Raw genomic sequence first — 20,657 nt, 5'->3', positions numbered from 1 at the left:
CTACTCTACTATTCCAGCTGGATGAAGAGACCCTTTCCTTATCCCCCAGCAACAGCTCAGCCCATAAAAAGCCACCGTACTTCAAACTCCCAGTTTACTCCAATGGACTTTTAGTTCATACCCACCTTCCCCTTTCTTACCCCCTTTCTCCTTAAAAAAGTGTGCCGTGGGGCACCCGAGTGGCTCAGTTGGATAAGCGTCTGACTCTTGATTTTGGCTCAGGTCATGATCTCAGTGTTGTCAGGCTCCGCACTGAGCATGGAGCCTGCAAGGGATTCTCTCTCTCTCTCTCTCTCTCTCTCTCTCTCTCTGCCCCTCTCCCCTGCTGTCTCTCTCTCTCAAAAAACAAAACCAACCAACCAACCAACCAACAAAAAACCGCGTGCCTCTCACTTGTTCCCCAGGCATGCCTACAGTTCGGCTACAGCTTATTTGTCCCAGGTTGCGATTCTCTTTTATTCCCAAATAAACCAGTCTTTTGCTGGTGGAATAACTGGCAGTTTTTATTTTTAAGGTTAACAGCTACATCCTTCAGGTACTCCACTGCCACTGGATGGAGAGCCGGAGTGGAAAGAGACATCAATCTTAAAGGATTACAGTTAAATATCTTACTTCTACAACATTTACAAGAACGTACACCCAGGTGCTATGTCTCCTCCAGGGCCCCTGCAAGCAAGGGTCCCGAACCTGAGGCTTCACTATTGTCGAGATAAATCTACCCTATGAAATGAAGCTAGAAAATAAGTAAGGGGGACACTAGGCAGGCCCCTGCAGTTGTTAGGAGGGAGTTAGGACTCGATTCTAAGAGCAACAGGAAAACTTAAAGGGCTTTAATGGACGAGGACGGGGGTTACATGATTTGATTTATATTTCTCAAAGACTGCTCCAGTTTCGGCATGGATGCTGGGCTTCAGGGAGGCAGGTGACATCGCTGAGGACATTGCTAAGGCAGCTGGTGGGCCTTCCCCAGGAGAGAGATGGCTTAGACTAGGGTGGGATGGGTAGAGGTAGTGGTTTGAAGGTTATTTTGGGGGCTGACTCAAATTCAGTAGAGGTGAGGTGGGCATCAAGAGGGTCTCCCAGGGGCGTGTGGGTGGCTCAGTCGGTTAAGCATCTGACTCTTGGTTTCAGCTCAGGTCGTGATCTCATGGCCCATGAGTTCAAAGCCAGCATCCAGCTCTGTGCCGATAACACAGATCCTTCTTGAGATTCTTCCTCTCTCTCTGCTCCTCCCCCTCTTGCTCTCTCTCTGTCTCTCAAAATCAAAAAATAAAAACTAAAAAAAAAAAAAAGCGTCTCCTAGGTATCTCCTTGAATGGTTGCTGCGACCCCACCCCCTGAGGTGGGAAAATGGGAGCTGGATGGACCTGTCTGTTCGACCTGTTGGAATCCTGTCTCTACCATTGCCAGCTACGTTACCCAGGACAGGTCACCTCTCTCTGGGCCATTTCCTCATTGCAAAAGGAGGAAAACTAACATCTACCTTGTGAGGTTGCTTGAAGAGACCCTTTCCATAGGCCTAAAATGACGTCGCTGAGGCCAAGTCCCCAAACCAGGACTTCATGCGTAAGCTATTTGAAGTTGCAACCTCCCCCAGAAATGTAGTCGTAACTGGTCAGTCAGGAATTTTCTGACGGGTGCCACTGAGTGTGCTGCAGGGGCCCTCTCCACCCCCTGCCCCCAAAAAGATGAGGGCACATTAAGACCGCTCGCTCTTGCCCCTAAAGGAAAGCGAGCTTGCCTGAAACAATACTTTTCTTTTGCTAACTTTCTTGCCACACTGCTCTTCCAAAACCTGTTTGGTACTTTTCCTTCTACTTGCTAGATGGAGTGCAGCCTGACTCACGAATCATTTAATAAAGCCAGTTAGATCTTTAAAATGTACTTGGGGGGCGCCTAGGTGGCTCAGTCGGTTAAGTGTCCGACTTCAGCTCAGGTCACGATCTCGAGGTCCGTGAGTTCGAGCCCCGCGTCAGGCTCTGGGCTGATGGCCCAGAGCCTGGAGCCTGCTTCGGATTCTGTGTCTCCCTCTCTCTCTGCCCCTCCCCCGTTCATGCCGTGTCTCTCTCTGTCTCAAAAATAAATAAACGTTAAAAAAAATTAAAAAATAAAATAAAATAAAATGTACTTGGTTGAATTTGTGTTATTTAACAAGAGTAAATGAGACAACCTATCAGGAGAAGCCTGGGATCTTATAAATAACCTATATGTTGAATGCCATTTTTGTTCCAAGATTTATTAGTATTTACTATGAACCTCAAGGGAGGAAAGCAGCCTTGGATCCTTATTCTGTGGTATGATTTTTATTAGGTTCTAGCAATTGGCTCTGGCTATTGAAAGCAGTGATGTCCCCAGGCAAGAAAATAATTGCTGTCCCCAAAGGGCGGGTCAATGTGATTGATCTTTTTAATAACAACAGTGATAATAGCTAATATTTCCTGAGCATTTATTATTATCAGGTTCTTTACATGCTTTGTCTCATTTATCTCTTACAATATCTATGGCACAGGTACCTTTATTATCATCATTTCCATTTTACAGATAAGAAAACCTGAGGTTCAAGTGATTAAATAACTTCTCCAGGGACCCCTTAGGTAGTAAGCGAAAGAGAGGAGAGTCCATCCTTGGGAGACCTGGCAGAGGGGTCAGATCACCTTTCAGAATTGTTCTGTAAGGCCCGGCCCCGCCCCTGTCATCCTCCCCCTCCCGCCCCCCACCGGTGCTGTCCCAGGTTAGAACTCTTGACTGGAGGCACCAAGCCAGAGACTGCCAGTCAGGCCTGTGTCGTCCCGGCCCGTCTCCGCCCCTCTCCCCGCCCCATCCCCTCGCCCCACCCCATCTCTGCCAACTGCCCCGCCTATCGCCCCTTACCGCCCCGCCCCTCCCGCTCCGCCCATCGCCCCGCCCATCACCCCGCCCCGTCCTTTGCCACCCCGCCCATCGCTCCGCCGCGCCCTCCCTGAAGCCCGGCAGCTCCCGCAGCGTGGCGTCTGCGACTCGACGCGCGGACCCCGGCGACTCGTCCTCTAGCCCCAGCGTGGGCGCACCTCTCCTCACAACCGGCGCCGAAAGTAGGGCGCAGTCTGAGGGGCCGGGAGGGAGCCGCGGGCTGAAGGCGGGCTGAGTGACGGGGGCCACGGCCACCAGCACCCCGACACGCGCGCCCCGCCGGCTCCTCAGCCGCGCGATCCCCGCGGACAGCGCCTGAGAGAGAAACGCCGTCGCCTGCAGCCCTTTCGGGCTGGAGGCGTGACCTGGAGGCGTGACCTGGCGCTTCTTCCCCTCGCGGGGAGGACCGGGCGCCTGGGGTCACCTCTCTGGCCTCAGTTGCTCTCTCTGACTAGCCGGCCTTGAAATCTGGGGAGACGTTTGTGGAGGAAGCCTTTGGCGTCCCTCGCCCTGGCGCTCGCCGTCCTTCCCTCACAGCCGTGGACGCCCTCACCTTGCCTCCAGCGCCTTCCCCTTCCTTGCCACGCACCCCGTTTGTCCCCAGGAAGGAGCTCGCCCTCTGGCCCTCCCCACGCCCTGTCCCAGAGCGTCCCCTCCGCTTGCGCCCCTCACCCCCTCCTGCGGGCGGCCGCCCTCCCCCTTCCCCTCTCCTCCTTCCCCCTCCTCCTCCCCCCCTCCTCCCCTCCTTACCCCCTCCTCTCCTCCTTACCCCCTCCTCCCCTCCACTTCCCCCTCCTTCCCTCCTCCCCCCTCCCCCCTCGTCCCCTCCACTCCTTTCCCCCTCCTCCCCCTCCCCTCTGTCCCCCTCCCCCTTCCTCCCCCTCTCCCACCCTCCTCCCCTCTCTCCTTACCCTCCCCCTCCCCTCCCCCCTCCTCCTCCCCACCCCCCATCCCCCTCAGTGCTCAGGGCCCTCTCTCAGCAGCGGCCTGTCCCTGGCTCCCAGTTCCCGTTTCTCTGGTTCTCGCCAGCTCTGCCTTGCTCCAAGCTAGTCCAATCCAGAAATAAACCTTGGAGAGAGAGAGAGTAGGGGTGGCAGGAAGGTTGGGGGGAGGGGGTCGTTGGGGAGGGCAGAATATGTACTCGGGAAAAATCAATATCTCAGATTGAAAAACAGATTTGTTTTTCCTTAAAATACATCAATAACCATATACCTGGGAGCAATTTTATAAGATAAACTGGAATGTATTCCAAGATACCAAACAGTAAAAAGAATAAAGTGAAACCAAGGCAGGCACAGGCCATAAACATTAAAATCTCCAGCTCTACCATTGGGGAATGTGGTTTGGTAGATCGCCTAACTTTTCATTTTGGGCCCAGTGATTTGATTTTTGGGGTGGAAATGTGCATTGATCAAAAGTCACCTAAATCTTGAATTCTGTGGCTGATTTTGTTTTTGTGTTCATTTTGTCTCAATTTTCTGTTTTAGTCAGAAATTCAAGTAGAAAACAAGCAAAAAGGCTTTTATAGTGGAAGCTTAAGATTTCTTACATGAGCAATAATCTGATTCTTCACTAGAAGTCAAAGTATTATAATATCCCTTTGCTTAGAGGAGCCTTATGATATTCTCAAAGATACTACAATTTGTAGAAATGTGCATAAATTGTTTTAGTTCTAGGTGAAGTTTTTTTTTCACCATTCTTGTTTGAAAACGTTTAAATTTGATTCTTGTTTTCTTTCTTGCCTTTTGATTCTTTTCCTTTAGTTTCTGTTTCCTTCATTTTTCCACTTTATAGTCCTTTGGAATTCCATTATTTTAACTTCAGAAGTTAATAAATTGCTGACTAAACCAGAGTATCTTGAAGAAAACAAAGAAATTCAACACCTGGTTATAAATCAATAGTCCAACATTTCTCAAAGTCCTAAGTTTTAGAAAAGAGGTGACATGTGTTCACTTTTCTTAGTTTTTGTGTGCCTTTTCCTGTTCTGTTGTTTTTTCCCTATTTCCATCCTATTTTTCCCAGGCCTCCGCCTCTATTTATTTGACCTTATTAATAAGAGAACTTAAATTCTTTGTAGGAAAAAGTAAGTAGAATGTAGGAAACCATCAGTGATCAGAACACATGTAAATCGGGTGTGGTTCACAATCTAATAGGGTTCTCATTAGTTTATAATTTTGTATTTTACATAATGGCTTCTTTACAAGAAACTGAATTGAATAATAGCTTCAACTGGAAGATAATCTGTTACAGAAATGATAAAAAGTGCTTTTGCTAAGAAATAGCACTGAAATGTTTTTGTAATCAAAATTTAAATATTTTTTAATGTTCTCTCTAGTTGTTAAATACCCCTCAGGAATACAGGCAACATGTTCTACACACATGTGCTTATGAGTAAGCGAGGGCCGTTGGCCAAAATCTGGCTTGCAGCTCACTGGGAGAAGAAACTCACAAAGGCTCATGTATTTGAATGCAATCTAGAGATAACCATTGAAAGAATCATTTCACCTAAGGTATGTTATTGATTCAGATTATAATATGTATTTGGCATGATTTATGGAGAGGAAAGGAACTAAAATATGTTCTATCAGAAAATGCATCTCCAAGGAAGTTTTGCTTTTTTTTTTTTTTTGGAAGTTTTACTTTTGAAATGGTCTTCTTTAATTCCTATAACATTTATTACCTGAGCACAAACATATGTCAATTTCTGTGGGTAATTAACTGTTTTCATATGTTTATCATAAATAGATTAGACCCTGAAGGAGGAAGGTCATATTTTGTACATGTTTTGTAATCCTTTCTTATTCCCTTAGCAAAATACTGTAGACACAGTAGGTACCAAATAAGTATTTCTTAAAAAAATAGTGAGTGAATGAATATGGAGAATAGAAAAAAAGAATGAGTATAAATCAAAATATATATGAAAACACTTCATACAGTACTATGTTCATAATAAAATACTGTAAGATATTAGAATTTGCATTAAAATATTATTTTAATATTTTTAGAAGGTAAGTATTTTTTCTGCTTGCAAGAAGGATGAATAATAATTGAAAACTTTCCATGTGTCAGGCACTGGGCTAGACTTTACACTCATTAGATCATTTAATCTTCACATCAACCCTGTGAGATGGGCTTCTTTGAGCCTCAGTGAAGTGTGGTAGTTAAGAGCATGAACTTTTGAGTTAGTCAAACTTAATTCCTGCTCCATTTCTTGGTAGTTTTCTTACTTTGGGCATGCTACTTATCATATCTGAATCTCAGGCTTTTTTCTTCTGTAAACAGAGGTTCATATCAAAATTAAGTAATACATGAAGAGCTCTTAGGACAACTCCTGGCACAAAATAAGTATATAATAAGTTGTAACCATTATTAATAAATTGAAGTTCAAGAAGATTGAACTTCAAGTCTCAGCAACTAGGCCAAAACTTGAACCCAAGTCTGCCTGACTGTAGAGTTTATATTCTTCCGTGAAACTAATAATCACATATTTCACTTAGATGGCACATTAGATTATCTTCATTGAGTAAGAACAAAGGTTAATCATCTTACAAGATGAGGTAGAAGTTAAGTGATTCACTTTTTTTTTTTTTTTTTTTGATGTTTATTTTTGAGAGAGAGAGACAGAGTGCAGGTCGGGGAGGAGGGGCAGAAAGAAGGAGACACAAAATCCGAAGCAGGCTCCAGTCTCTGAGCTGTCAGCACAGAGCCTGACGTGCGGCTCCAGCTCACGGACCGTGAGATCATGACCTGAGCTGAAGTGGGACGCTTAACCAACTGAGCCACACAGGCATTCCAAATGATTCACTCTAAATAAGAATACAAGGGGCCCCTGAGTGTCTCAGTCGGTTGAGCAACCGGCTTCAGCTCACAGTCTGTGCTGACAGCTCAGAGCCTGGAGCCTGCTTCGGATTCTGTGTCTCCCTCTCTCTCTGCCCCTTACCTGCTCATGCTCTGTCTCTCTCTGTCTCAGAAATAAATAAACATTAAAAAAATAAATAAATAAAAGAATACAAAATGTCTTCTTTTTAAAGAGAGGGAATTCTATGATTTTATAATTTTCAAACAGGGTTTATGAATCTAATTCTCAATATTCTAATGCTTTAAAAATTCTTGAAAGGTGAAAATTGCACTTCGAACTTCAGGACACCTTCTTTTGGGAGTTGTGAGAATCTATAATAGGAAGGCAAAATATCTTTTGGCAGATTGCAACGAAGCATTGCTTAAAATGAAGATGACATTTCGCCCAGGTATACTTGCAACATTGATTTGTCTCACTCACCTTGTTTCTCTTTTGCATTTTTATTTTGGGTGGGCTCTTTTAATTGGTGGCACTCCGTAATTCCAGCGTGTATATGTGAATATAAACTTCCTTTTCACTGATTCTAAGTTTCCGTGGTTAAGGACAAATTATATTCTTTCCCTTGCTCTTTACCTGTGTTTGCAAGAAAAGCTTGTGCTTTCAAACACTTGTAAAGTTCCCGCATATTTACATAAGAAATCTACTTATGTAAGAAATTCTGATATTCAGTTTTAATGGATTGCTTAATTTACCACATTTATTTTTGCCTGTATGAGATAAATTAGAAATAGTGTAATTGACAAAGCCTAGATATCATAATTGTCATTGTTTTCAGAATTCTCAAGACTCTAAGTAGCTTAGGTTGTTCTTACTATTTATGAAACATAAAAAAATTTTAACGTTTATTTATTTTTGACAGAGAGACAGAATGTGAATGGAGGAGGGTCAGAAAGAGAGAGAGACACACACAGAATCTGAAGCAGGCTCTAGGCTCTGAGCTGTCAGCACAGAGCCTGACCTGGGGCTCAGACTCTCCAGCCTTGAGATCATGACCTGAGGTGAAGTCAGACGTTTAACCTACTGAGACACCCAGGCGCCCCAAAATATTGTAGAAAATGTCTAGACCTTCCAGAGTGCTAGAGATTTACATGTGTCATAAATATGATGGCTTCAAATTTTAACTTAATGTTAAGACATTCATCATTTCCACCTTGTGTTATGGTTATTTAGGTACAGGCCTTGTCTCTCACACTAGTTTGTAAGTTCCTTGAAGGCAATATCTTTGTTGTGATATTTTCTAAATCTCTTATAGTACTTGTCTCAGTGTCTTGAACATACTGTTCCCTCAATTAATATTTGTTGAATCAGGGTTGACAGGTTGTTTTTCTTTATTTAAAATATTTGTAAATTCTCTATGTAGATTTATACTCATATCAAATATGGTTCATTTGTCAATTATTTCATTTATGTGATCCACAAATATTTATTGATGCCATACTTTGTGCCAAACACTATTTTAAGGCTCTGGGATACAAGGACAAAGAAGGCAAATAAGGTCCCTTTCAGTTTGGAGAGGATATCGGATAATAAAAAAGTTTTTTAAAATTATTATAATAATTGTAGATAATGATTGTGCTATGCAGGAGTCTAAACAGAGTATTACAACAAAAAATAGCAGAAAACTTTACTTGCATTAGGCTAATTAGAAAAAGCCTTTCAGAAAGGGTGGAATTTAAGCTCAAACTTGAAGAATGAGAAGTACCCAGCCATGTAAAAAGTCCCTGAGGGAATAGCATTCCGGGCAGAGGGGAACTGTCAGAGCAAAGGTCTTGAGGGGGAAAGGTGCTCAACTTGTTCAGGTAACAAAAAGGCCAGTATGGCTAGAGTCTAGTGAGTGAGGGAAAGACCCTTCGATGATGCTGACAGGTTTGTACAGCTGCAGAGGTTCTGATTAGAAATTTGAATTTTATTTAATACACTGGGGAAGTCACTGAATCACTTTAAGCATGGGAATGAGCTGAGCTGATTGCTCTTTAAATATTTTTAAATACCACTCTGGCTGTTTGTAGAGAATGGGACCGAAGAGGGGCAAGAATTGGGAGTTTCTTATATAGCATTATTGCTCATTGGATGTGGTTTTTTATTCTTTTCAGGACTGGTTGACCTTCCAAAAGAGAATTTTGAAGCTGCTTACAATGCTATCACATTGCCAGAAGAGTTTCATGATTTTGACACCCACAATGTGAAGTAAATTATTTTTTTATTTTCCTTCAATTTAATTTTCTTTTAAAAAAAGTTTATTTATTGATTTTGAGAGAGAGAGGGAGAGAGGGAATGCGAGTGGGGCAGGGGCAGAGAGAGAGGGAGAGAGAGAATGCCAAGCAGGGGCTCAAGCCCACTAACTGAGATCATGACCTGAGGTAAAATCAAGAGTTGAAAGCATAACCGACTGAGCCATGCTGGCGACCCTCAATTTGATTTTCTTACTTTCATCTTCAGATTTCATGAATACAAGTGGACTCTAGTTAAGAACTGAAATACACATGCAGTTGAGAAGACTTAAGTTTAGTGTGAAATTTTGAAATATAACACCAAAAATGTATCATCATATTTGCTGAATGTAATTTGCGATATTAACAGTATGTTCTTCCATTCATTCGGTAAATATGTATTGGGTTCCTTCCATATGCCAGGCACTGCTCTAGACACTGAGGACATTGAGCAACAGCTTCTGTGTGCATGAATCTTACATTTTAGACAGACAATAAGCAAAGAAGTATACACTTTGCCAGTAAATGATCAGCAATATGAAAAGAAACAGAAAATAAAGAAAAAAATGATAAGATTCTCAAGAAAGGGTTTTCTAATAAGGTCAGAACTGAAACCTGAGGGAGGTATAGGAACAAATCATTCAGTAATGTGGGGAAAAACGTTCCATGTAGAGCAAGTGAGAAGGCCCTAAGGCAGAACATATTGGACCTTTTCTGGGAACAGCAAGGAGGCAAGTGAGACTGTGTTGTAAATGACGGTCTGAGTGGTATGAAATGAAGTCAGAGAGGTAGTTGGGGGTGCAAATGATGTTGAGTGTTGCAGGCCACAGTAAGGACTTTAATTTTATTCAGATAGGGAGCACAGGAGGGTTTTGAATAGGAGAGTGACAGATCTGACTTGATTTCAACATGCTTCTTCAGGTTACTTAGTATAAAGGGGAAAGGGAGGAAGCAGAGAGCCTATGAGAAAATTATTTCAGTAAGAAGTCCAGATGACCCTCCCACCCAACACCTACTCAGGGCTGCAAGGGAAACTCCACCCCACCTCTTACCAGGAGCTGCTGCAGGCAGAGCCCAGCACTGAAAGGGTCTCCCCCCTCACACCAGGCCGTATCACCCAGCCCCGTTGATCTGGAAGTGAAGGCCCAGGGTACATGGGGGGAGAAGGGCAGTGAAAACAGTTAGTGCCTTGAGTGGGGGATGCCAGGATTCATGGCTGGGAGGGACAGGAAGGGGACATGACAGCCCTGCCCTATCTGTGGGAGCCTGAGGGCCCAACTAGGGGCACGCGCCTTTCCCACCAGCAGCCCACAGACGTGGGATCAGGATGCCAGGCCTCTGTGTCCTCGAAGGGACCCTCCTGTGGTCTTTGTCTTGATCTTCCTTAATAAATGGTGCTATCCCTGCCAAAAAAAAGAAAAAAAAAAAGAAAAAAAAAAAAAAGAAGTCCAGGTGAGAAATGACAGTGTCTGTAATCACTTCTCAGTCTTCATGTTATCAAGGTGGTAACAGTCAAATTATGAATATATTTTGAAGACAGAGCCAACAGAATTTGCTGAAGAATTGCATATGGCCTTAAGGAAAAGAGAAAGGAAGGATGACTACAGTCATCCTATAATCACAGATAAATTAGGCTTTAGACATAAGTTTTGAGATGATTGTTACACATCCAAGGGGAGTAGGCAAGTAGTTGAATATCTGGGTCTGAAATTCAGGAAGGAGGTCTGGATGGGATAGATAAATTTAGGAGTTGTGAGTATATAGATGGAATTTCAACCCCCAGAGAGTGAGTGTAATTATTTTAAAAGAGAGAGAGATCTGAGAACAGAGTGTTGGGTCATTCCTAATAGCTAGTAGTCTGGGAGATGAGGAAGGACTAATGAAAGAAAAGGAGGAGCCAATGAGGTAAGGAAAAACTCAAGAGAAAGTAGTATCCTGGAGGTGAAGAGAATACATTCCATGAGGGAGTGAACATCTGTTTCAGATGCAGTTGGTTAGAATAAGTAAGACAAGGACTGAGAATTGACCCCTGGGTTCAGCAACCCAGAGACCATTTGTTATATATACATGTGTAATCAACTAGTGTGTATAAATAATACTATTGAGGAAATAAAAGTGTTTATTTTTTATAATAAAAGCTGTTTTTTGTTTTAGAGTTTTGGGCTTTTTTTCAGTATACTGCAAAATCCTTGTGTTCTGTTGGCATATTTTTCTCAATCTTCTCAATCTAATGTTTCTCCATAGTGCTATTGATGTTTCAGAACACGTTACTCAGAACCAAAGCAGACCAGAAGAAATCACACTTAGAGAATATTACGGTAATGATCTACTGTTCCAAGCTGGGAGCTTTGGTGAGAATCTTTGAGAAATTAAAATCACAAGCTATAATCAATTATAAAATATAATTGCATTTTTGCAATTATAAAATAATTGCAAAATTATTTATAAAATAGAAGCATAATTGCAAAATAACTTATAAAATAAATATGCATTTTTGTATTGAAACCATGTCAATAGAAATAGCTATCTTTAGAATGGATCTCTTGATGTCTAAATGCAACTCTCAGTAAGTTTATCTTTACCTTGTTCTAAATAGGTGTTAATACCAAGATTCAGTCTTAGGCTATAAACTTCCCTTCTTAGTCTGCAGTCCTTTATTGAATACTTACTATATGTCATGTTCTATCATAGGCATAGGCAGTACAAAGTTTGCAGAAGCACTTCCTGCCCACAAGGAGCTTCAGGCTGGGAGAGAGATATGCAAATAAACATATATATATATATAGATATATACACACACACACATACATAGTAATATATGTGTATAAATACATATATATTACATAATACACATATATTACATATAACCCTAACACTATATATATATATGTGTGTATATATATGTGTGTGTGTGTGTGTGTGTGTATCTATCTATCTATCTATCTATCTATCTATCTATCTATATATATATAGTGTTTTACGTGTGTGCTGTATATCGTGCCTTCAAAGTATGAAAATTTCTCCAATATATGATGATATCAATTGTAAAATGAAAAAGTTTAGCATGGCTTGGGACTGAGGAGGAAATAACACATGCTAAATATATACTCATTGATTATAAAACAAACTGTTGAGTATATTTTATAATTAAGCTGTTCTTTTTATGGCATTTACCGCTGTCTTGAACCATAGTATTATGTACGTCCTGTATTGATCTGAAAACTCCATGAGGATAAAATCTGTGTCGTATTCATGTTTGGTTCTCTTATAGTGCCCGAAGCAGTGAGTGTAGAAGAAGGGTGGCTTAACTCTGTGTTCCGTGGGGGAGGGTGGTCAAGCCAGTAATGCTTGAACTACATCTCCAACCTCCATTTTTCATCCTTACTCTTCTTCTGTAACTCTTCTGATCTACAGCTGTGTTCTTAAATGATCTGTGGTGTGGGTCAAATTTTAGAATTTTTGTTAATTTCCAGTCTGTCATGGAATGATGCTTTTGTAAAATCCAGAAAAATTGAAAGTTTAAAAATCAAAATATATGCCTCAATTTTTTTTATTAAATTCAACATATATAAAATTACTCTGTGAAATTGCTATCAAATTTTTTAAACATTTACCTCTAGTCTGTGTATTTACTCTATCATGGACAAGCACCAACCCACAGACCATATTTTGAGTAGCCTGGATCTCTCACTCTCTGTAATCCCAGGCCTTAAAATGTAATACATTGGCGAAGAGTTAATCATATTTCCTACTGCCAAGACACTCTTTACACATTTCCCTATAAACACTACTGCTGTTCTTGAGGCCTAAAACTTTAGGATCACTTTTTTTTTTTTTTTTTTTGAGAGAAAGAGACAGAGTGTGAGCGGGGGAAGGGCAGAGAGAGAGAGAGACACAGAATCTGAAGCAGGCTCCAGGCTCCAAGCTGTCAGCACAGAGCCCGATGCAGGGTTCGAACTCACAAACTGTGAGATCATGACCTGAGCCAAAGTCAGACATTTAACCGACTGAGCCACCTAGGCGCCCCTAGGATCACTTTTAACTACACTTTCTGTAAGCTTTATACCACTGCTGATTAACAACAACAACAACAACAACAAAATTGGGCATGTCTCTTAGGTCTTCTATTTCTCTAGCCACCAGTATAGTTCACCAGTACTAAAGACCTGGAGTAATACCCTCCTACACATCTCACAGTCTCTTCCCACATTTTATGTAGCTCTGCAAGAGCAATTGTCCTTAAATTCCCTTTTTTTTTTTTTTTTTGTATCACATTCCTCTACTTAAATACCTTGGGTCCTTATGACTTATTTTAGACACGCTGCCTATCCTCAAGGGCCTCTATCAATTTATCACCTTCTGTATTTTATCGACTTTATTTGTTTTACTCTTGATACAGACTTTTTGCTCTAGTTAAGAAAATATATTACCAGCCAATAATTTAGTTGTTCTCAGTCTGTGTCTCCTACAATTCGAAAAGGGGGAAGAACATTTTCTCAGTGTATGAACAGATCTGAGTTTGCATCAGCTTTTTCTATTGCCTTGCTGTGTGATACTGGGCAAATCACCTAGCTTCTCTGAGACTTACTACCCTATTTGTAAAATTGAGATACTCTAGCAGCATCACAGAGTTATTTCCTTCATTCCCTCCTTCAGTTCTTTTCACCAATAAGTGATTTTTCTCTCTTTCAAAAACTAGCTCAAACCTAACGTCTTCTAAGAAATGTTTACTATTAATCCATCCTATTCTGAATTACAATGTAAGATTGAAAGCAATGATCATTTCTTTAATTTATTTGAATAATCTCAGGTTCTTGTGATGCTCAGTGCTCAGAATATAGTGTCTGTTCAAAAATGTTATTATCTTATTGACCAAGGCTAGTTTTTCTTTTGAGAGCTTTCAAGCTGCTCCTGGAAGATATGAACATATTTTTAGTTTACTTTTGTTTTTTATTTTTTAGTCTTTTCTGTTGAGCAAATCTTTAATCCAGTACAATGAAGCTTGCCTTTTTCAACTCTTCCTTTCTACAAGATAAAAGCCTATAGAAGAATTTTAATATAAGTGATACTGCATGATTTTGTTTACTAACTAGCACTAACATGGGTTGTGAGAAAGGGAGGAGAACGACAACCTCTGTCTGATCTCTGGGGTTTCAGACTCCTGGACCTAGAGATTCAAACCCAAGGAAGGGAAAGAATATTAAGAATATACATGTGCTGACAACCAATCTGGAAACAAGTCAATTTGAAGCAGGGAGTTCATTCTACCTGCTACTGTCAGTGTCTTAAGAGTTTGCTCTCATAAGTCTCCATTTTGCAAAATATTTTACCAGTGTAAGTTTTAACTATCACTGTCTCCGCTGGGTTCAGATCCTGGCTTTGTCATTTATTGGGGTATGACTGTGTGCAAATTATAAAACCTTTCTATGGACATGTTCCCTTGTCTAAATTTAGGATTATAATAGTATCTTCTATTACGTAATATAATGCATATAATAAGTACTCGGTTAATGTTAGCTGATTGGGTTTTGTCTTTTTTATCACTGTATCTCTAATACCTAGCAGATTGCCTAATACCCATTCATTAAATACTTATTGAATGAATGATGTAAACCCATTATTTAATATTTTATCTACCTTTCCATTCCCAAGAAGGCAGATAGGCTCCTTATTTTCCAAATCCCCACTGTGGATAAACAGTGCAAGCAATTGTACTTGAAATAATATGAAATAATACTTGATCAAGCAGGACATGACTATCTAAAGTAGAAGAAATCATTCTGGGAAATTATTAAACTGAACCACAACTAAAGACTCTATCCTAATGTTTTTTCCCTATTGTTTTGGGAAAAGCGTTAGACTAGAAATCCAGCCTCTACTGATTAACTGAATGACTTCAGTTGACTATGCAAATAAGTTTAGCTCTCATTTTTCTTATCTGTAAAATGGGATGGTCTGTACAAGAAGATATCTGAATTTCCATCTAACCCTAAAACTCTATGTTTCTATGGCTAACTCAGTATTAATGATATGTATTTATTTAGGGGAGGAATCTGAAATTCTCAGAAGACATAGCTTTTTTGATGACAACATATTGCTGAATTCCAGTGGTCCTTTAGTTGAACATAGTTCTGAAAGCCTCATTGGAGAAAAATCTCTGTTCTATGACAGTGGAGATGGATTTGGAGATGAAGGGGCTGCAGGAGAGATGATTGGTATGTTGTCTGGTTATATAGAAATTGGATATTAAAAAAAGAAATTGGATATTTATTTCAGTCATGCTAAGAATGTATTAATAGGCTTATTATGTTAAACTAAAATGTCAGGTATGCCCCGTGTCATATAAATCAATGCATTTTTTAAAAGTTTATTTATTTAGGGGCACTTGGGTGGCTCAGTTGGATAAGCATCAGACTTCGGCTCAGGTCATGATCTCGCGGTTTGTGGGTTCAAGCTCCGCGTCAGGCTCTGTGCTGACAGCTCAGAGCCTGGATCCTGCTTCGGATTCTGTGTCTCCCTTTCTCTCTCACTCTGCCCTTCTCCTCCTCATACTCTGTCTCTCTCTGTCTCTGTCTCTCAAAAATAAATAAACATTAAAAAAAATAAAGTTTATTTATTTTGAGAGAGAGAGAGAGCACATGCGTGCACGTGCAAGAGGGTCACGGGCAGAGAGAACGAGAGAGAGAGAATCCCAAATAGGCTCCACATTGCCAGCACAGAGCCTGATGTGGGGCTCTATTCCGTGAACCGTGAGATCATGACCCAAGCTGAAATCAACCAACTGAGCCACCCAAGGGCCCCTAAATAAATACTTTTTTTTTTTTTTAGTCAATACATTTTTTACATACATTTTCAAAGTCTGTGGTGTATTTAAACATTTAGGCTAGATCTAAGTAAATAGGCATCTATTTAAACACATTTTCCCTAAAGGTCATAAAATACTACTTGTTTTTATTTTTACAAATTCTTAATTTTTAGAGGGGAAGGAATGAAGTTAGTATATTTCCTCACAAGATATATTAGATCATATATTGGAATCATTGTTTCCCTTAAGAGAAATTGTGAAACAGCTATTCTAAGGATCTGTCCAACATTTTATATTGTAATTTTATATTTATATCATGATGTTACTATAAAAGAATCATAGAAATGGAGTAGACAAAAACTGGGAAATCTGAATACACATACCTGTATTTTAAAGATAGTGATGGTTATATAACAAGTCTTTTTTAGATTCTCTAGTTTACTTTAAAGGACTGGTTGTGGCAAACTTTTTGAAATTCCAAAATTATGAAAAAATAGTGGTTCTACCTTAGGTATCTACCAAAGAAGTTCGAAAGCTTTCACTTCTTGATTTGGAGTTTAAACATGGCTTTGTAACAAGATTACTATCACAGTATTAGTTTAGTAAATATCTCCTGAAATTAAACATCTATTTAATAAGGGAAAGGAAATAAAATATATAAAATTCTATATTATCCTGCATGAAATATGATAGTCTATGTAGCCAATCAAATCTACTTAAGTAAGGTTGATTCATTTTTGTATCTATTTATAATCCTTATATACAATAATGTCAATTAAACGTTTAGTGAAAAAATGACAGATTCAATTCTGTGACAGAAGTATTTATTGTGTTTTTCAAGACAATCTATTGCAAGATGACCAAAATATCCTGTTAGAAGACATGCATTTGAACAGAGAAATTTCCCTGCCTCCTGAGCCTCCTGATACTATAGTGGGTATGATGAAATTATCTTTTGTGTAGAAAGTGAACAGATACTGGTGTTCAAATTAAACCTTACAACTTGCTCGGTTTAAGTAGCAATATAATATAGTGAAAAATAATAAAGAATGTTGTCCCTCAAACTCTCTTGAGTCTGACTGTAGACAATATGGAATAGGAAACTCGGTTCCGAGAAAGGTACAACAGTGGTATTTAACCAGGATTGGGTTTATTTGATATGAGAGCACATCTAAATACTCTGGCAAAATACTATGCCTTTGAGTCATTAAAATAATATGTGTTACATGTTAGAAACATCATTAATATCTGACATTGCTATGATTATTAATTATTAATATTAATACCATATTGACATTAATATAACTGGACAATCTGTATACAGTTTGAGAGAAATTACAAATGTGGGGATATTTTCTACTTGAAATTCATGTGAAGGTACCTCAGATCATTTCAAGTATTTTTGTATGATTTTTCTTAAGAATTGAAAGTACAAATAGCCCCATTTTGATTCCTCATTCTTTTTTATGTTACATTTCCTTCCTAACACATAGTAGAAATTTAAAATGTGAAAAAGAGAGATGATATAAATTTATTTATGGTCCTTTATGGGTCAACTAATAATTATTAACAGAATACAAGTTAAAAAAAATTTTTTTTAACATTTATTTACTTTTGAGAGAGACAGAGCATGAGAGGGGGAGGGGCAGAGAGAGAGAGACAGAGACAGAATATGAAGCAGGTTCCAGGCTCTGAGCTGCCAGCACAGAGCCTGATGCAGGGCTTGAACCCACAGACTGCAAGATCATGACCTGAGCCGAAATCAGTTGCTTAACCGACTGAGCTACCCAGGCACCCCCAGAATACAAATTTTTTTTAGCAGACATAATCAAATTTATGTCAGTCATTTACTGTTGGTTGCTACCACTGTTTCTACTAAGTCCAGCCTTAGATGTCACATGTGCAGAAGAAGGTGGCGATGCATGACTCACCTAGACACTGGGCCCCAGACCATATAATCTCTGTGTCTCTTCAACTCTCTTAAGTACATGATTCTAAAAATAAGTTTTGGCTCCAGTTAGCAATATAAATCTTCAATTAGTTTATCTTTTGCTTTCATTCTTATATAAACATCTAGATTAAACATAACTGTTATTTTTCTAATAATTCTTTTTATGGTGATGTTATTAGTAGAACCAGATAATTCAGAGTGTATATGTCTACCTGAAAATGAAAAAATGGATGAAATCACATTATCAAATGAAGAACATGGATTTACCCTTGACCCAATTGATGTTTCAGGTCAGCGTCATTCATGGTTTTGTTTTTTATTTTTGTTACGCTACTATCTTATTTACTGTGAGGTAATCTGTGAAATATTATAGGAAGTAGCCAACCTAGTAATAACATTTGCAATACAATAGGGAAAGGGTAGGGAAAGAGTGTGGAGGAAATTTGAGGTGATTCTTTCATTATAGTCAGTCCTGGTCAAACCATACACCCAGTTTGGGAAATTGGAAAATATAAAATTCCGTTCAATGCCAGTAGTTATTGAACCATTACTCTCTGTTGGGCGCAGGAGTTAAGAAGACATAGTACCTGCTTTTTTTGTTTTTTTTTTTAATGTTTATTTATTTATTTTGAGAGAGAGAGAGAGAGTGTGCGTGCAAGCCAGGAAGGGGCACAGAGAGAGGGAGAGAGAATCCCAAGCAGGCACCACAGTGTCAGCGTAAAGCCCAATGAGGGGCTTGAATTCACAAACCATGAGATCATGACCTGAACTGAAATCAAAGCATCGGATGCTCAACGACTGAGCCACCCAGGTACCAACAATAGTACCTGCTTTTAAGAAGCTTGTAGTCTGATTGGAAAGATAAATAAACATGCACATGCATATAAAATAAGGCAGAATAAAAGGATCAGAAGAGAGGTCTGTGCCCTCTAACATTTAACCTCAAGCATATTTTTAGGAATAAAAAATAAATATGAATATAATATATAACTTGACCTTGTAAGAACATCCTGGTTTCAAGTAGTATAATTGATATGAATTTCAGTTATAAACTCAGGCATGCAAGGAATAAAGCATTCAAGTTTTTTTATTTACCACATTCAACTCTGAGCCTCTATCCAACTGGGTTGGCAAAAGTTTCAATCTGTATAGCTCCCCTATCTATCCTAAGCCATGTGGTATCAAAATTTGGGAGAGGAGTGTGGCAGATGGAAGGGAAACTTTGGTCATCAACCACAACAGTTTGTGGTATCTACTGTCCCAGCCCATATAGCCTCTGGGGTCATCACACACCCAGCCCTTCTGGGATCTTGTCATGTTCCCAGGATTTTACTAAGGCACGTTAGCAAGCAGGTTACTGTTCCTTCTGGCTCCATCTGATCTCAGATCTTCATCCATTCTGGGAAATCTAACCCTCCCTTTTTGCATACTTGGAATTTGTGTATGAATTTCAATGGAAGAGGGAAAAATATACTTGACAAATACAAATTAATGTTTCAGAATATCCTGTTGTATAGATATCTTAGGGAACTTCAAAATTGAGCAACTTCCCTCCCATTATGTTCTGTGCTCCACATTTCCTGAGTTAATCTGCCTGGTAGGTCAACAGCGTCCCTCCTAAGCACTTTGAAGGAACACGTTATAAACTGCATCAACTATTGGCTGCTCAGATACTCTAGCTGCGCAAAAGTCTCGTGAAGCATAATTTTCAGTAGAGAGAAAGGGATATTCTTCCCATGGCAACTCTGTAGGTTGCATTGTGGTAGACATTTCTTAGGTATGCAGTGTCTAGAACATCATTTTACAAAGCTGTACAACCAATCCCATTTGTGTCTATTTCTTATATTTAGACCTTGCTGAGAAAAGAAAAGGCAAAAAGAGGAAATTGCTCATAGATCCAGTCAAGGAGATCAGTAGCAAAATTATGCATAAACAGCTTACTTCCTTTACGGACACACTCATGGTTTTGGAACTTGCACCTCCTACCCGAAGATTGATGATGTGGAAGAAGAAGGGAGGAGTGGACATACTTCTGTCAAGTCCTGCCCAGGATATGACTCATGCGGAACTGAAAATGGTAATAGTTTGCATCTTTTTACATAGTTGCAGTGCTTGGTTATAAATAAATAAATGCATATTTACGTTCATGTATACTATAACAGAATATAAACTGGTGAAAAATACTCCCTTACTTTTGAATTAATTTGCTTGATGTGTGTGCCTGAATTATAGTTTTCACTCTTTAGCATATGTGCTTGTATTTTATTGAATTGCTTTGCTTGTACAAAAGCAAGTAATAGAAGTGTATATTTTTACAGTTGTTTACAAAGTGCTTTCTGTCCTCTGGCTTTAAACTTGGAAGGAAATTGATACAGAAGGAATCAGTAAGGGAAGAAGTGGGAAATGAAAACATAATAGGTGAGACATCCTAACTGTTGGTGTTGAGGGGATTGTTATAGAAACAAAAATGTCATTTTATATTTCAAAATGAAGATGGGATCCAATTCCATATTCCCAAGTATAAATGCTATCTCTAGAAGAATATTTCCGCTTAAGAGAAATTGTTACATCAGCATTGCCTTTTTTCTTTGCAGATTAATTTTTGTTCAACAAGTACACTAAAAAGATGAAGTATATATACTATGTGGATTCCTCCTAGTCTCACTCCTTCCTACCTCCCTCATCCCTACAGGCAGTACTCACAAAACTTCAACAGATAAAATTATTTTATCTTGTAGGATAGTGTTTCACTTTAAGACAACTAAAAGGAAAAGTCACCTAGTGATAAGAATAGCATTTCAACAGTACAATGAATCTGAGATGTAGAAATTTCCATCCACCCAGAAGCTACTTGGAGTATTGATAATTGCTGATTATTATTGTGACTATTATAAAGGAATAATAAAACCAGCTTATGTAACGAGTGAATCTCTGCTTCGTGAT

The 20,657-nt window shown here is 39.5% G+C and overlaps 1 protein-coding gene across 1 annotated transcript in view; it reads left to right on the top strand.

Annotated features, from left to right (window-relative positions):
- Window positions 1-2,964: 2,964 nt before the first annotated feature.
- RAD21L1 (RAD21 cohesin complex component like 1) overlaps window positions 2,965-20,657 on the top strand; it is a 28,684-nt gene continuing 10,991 nt past the window's right edge. Inside the window, exons 1-10 of the mRNA XM_060614156.3 lie at window positions 2,965-3,071; window positions 5,225-5,399; window positions 7,007-7,136; window positions 8,842-8,935; window positions 11,203-11,309; window positions 15,003-15,173; window positions 16,605-16,700; window positions 17,894-18,004; window positions 19,565-19,791; window positions 20,033-20,132. Of these exons, the coding sequence (XP_060470139.1) occupies window positions 5,256-5,399; window positions 7,007-7,136; window positions 8,842-8,935; window positions 11,203-11,309; window positions 15,003-15,173; window positions 16,605-16,700; window positions 17,894-18,004; window positions 19,565-19,791; window positions 20,033-20,132 (1,180 nt within the window). The 5' untranslated portion in view covers window positions 2,965-3,071; window positions 5,225-5,255. The remainder of the gene's footprint in view (window positions 3,072-5,224; window positions 5,400-7,006; window positions 7,137-8,841; window positions 8,936-11,202; window positions 11,310-15,002; window positions 15,174-16,604; window positions 16,701-17,893; window positions 18,005-19,564; window positions 19,792-20,032; window positions 20,133-20,657) is intronic.

Source organism: Panthera onca, chromosome A3 (assembly GCF_046562875.1).
Source record: "Panthera onca isolate mPanOnc1 chromosome A3, mPanOnc1 haplotype 2, whole genome shotgun sequence".
Lineage (NCBI taxonomy): Eukaryota > Metazoa > Chordata > Mammalia > Carnivora > Felidae > Panthera > Panthera onca.
This window is presented reverse-complemented; position numbering and strand designations above follow the sequence as displayed.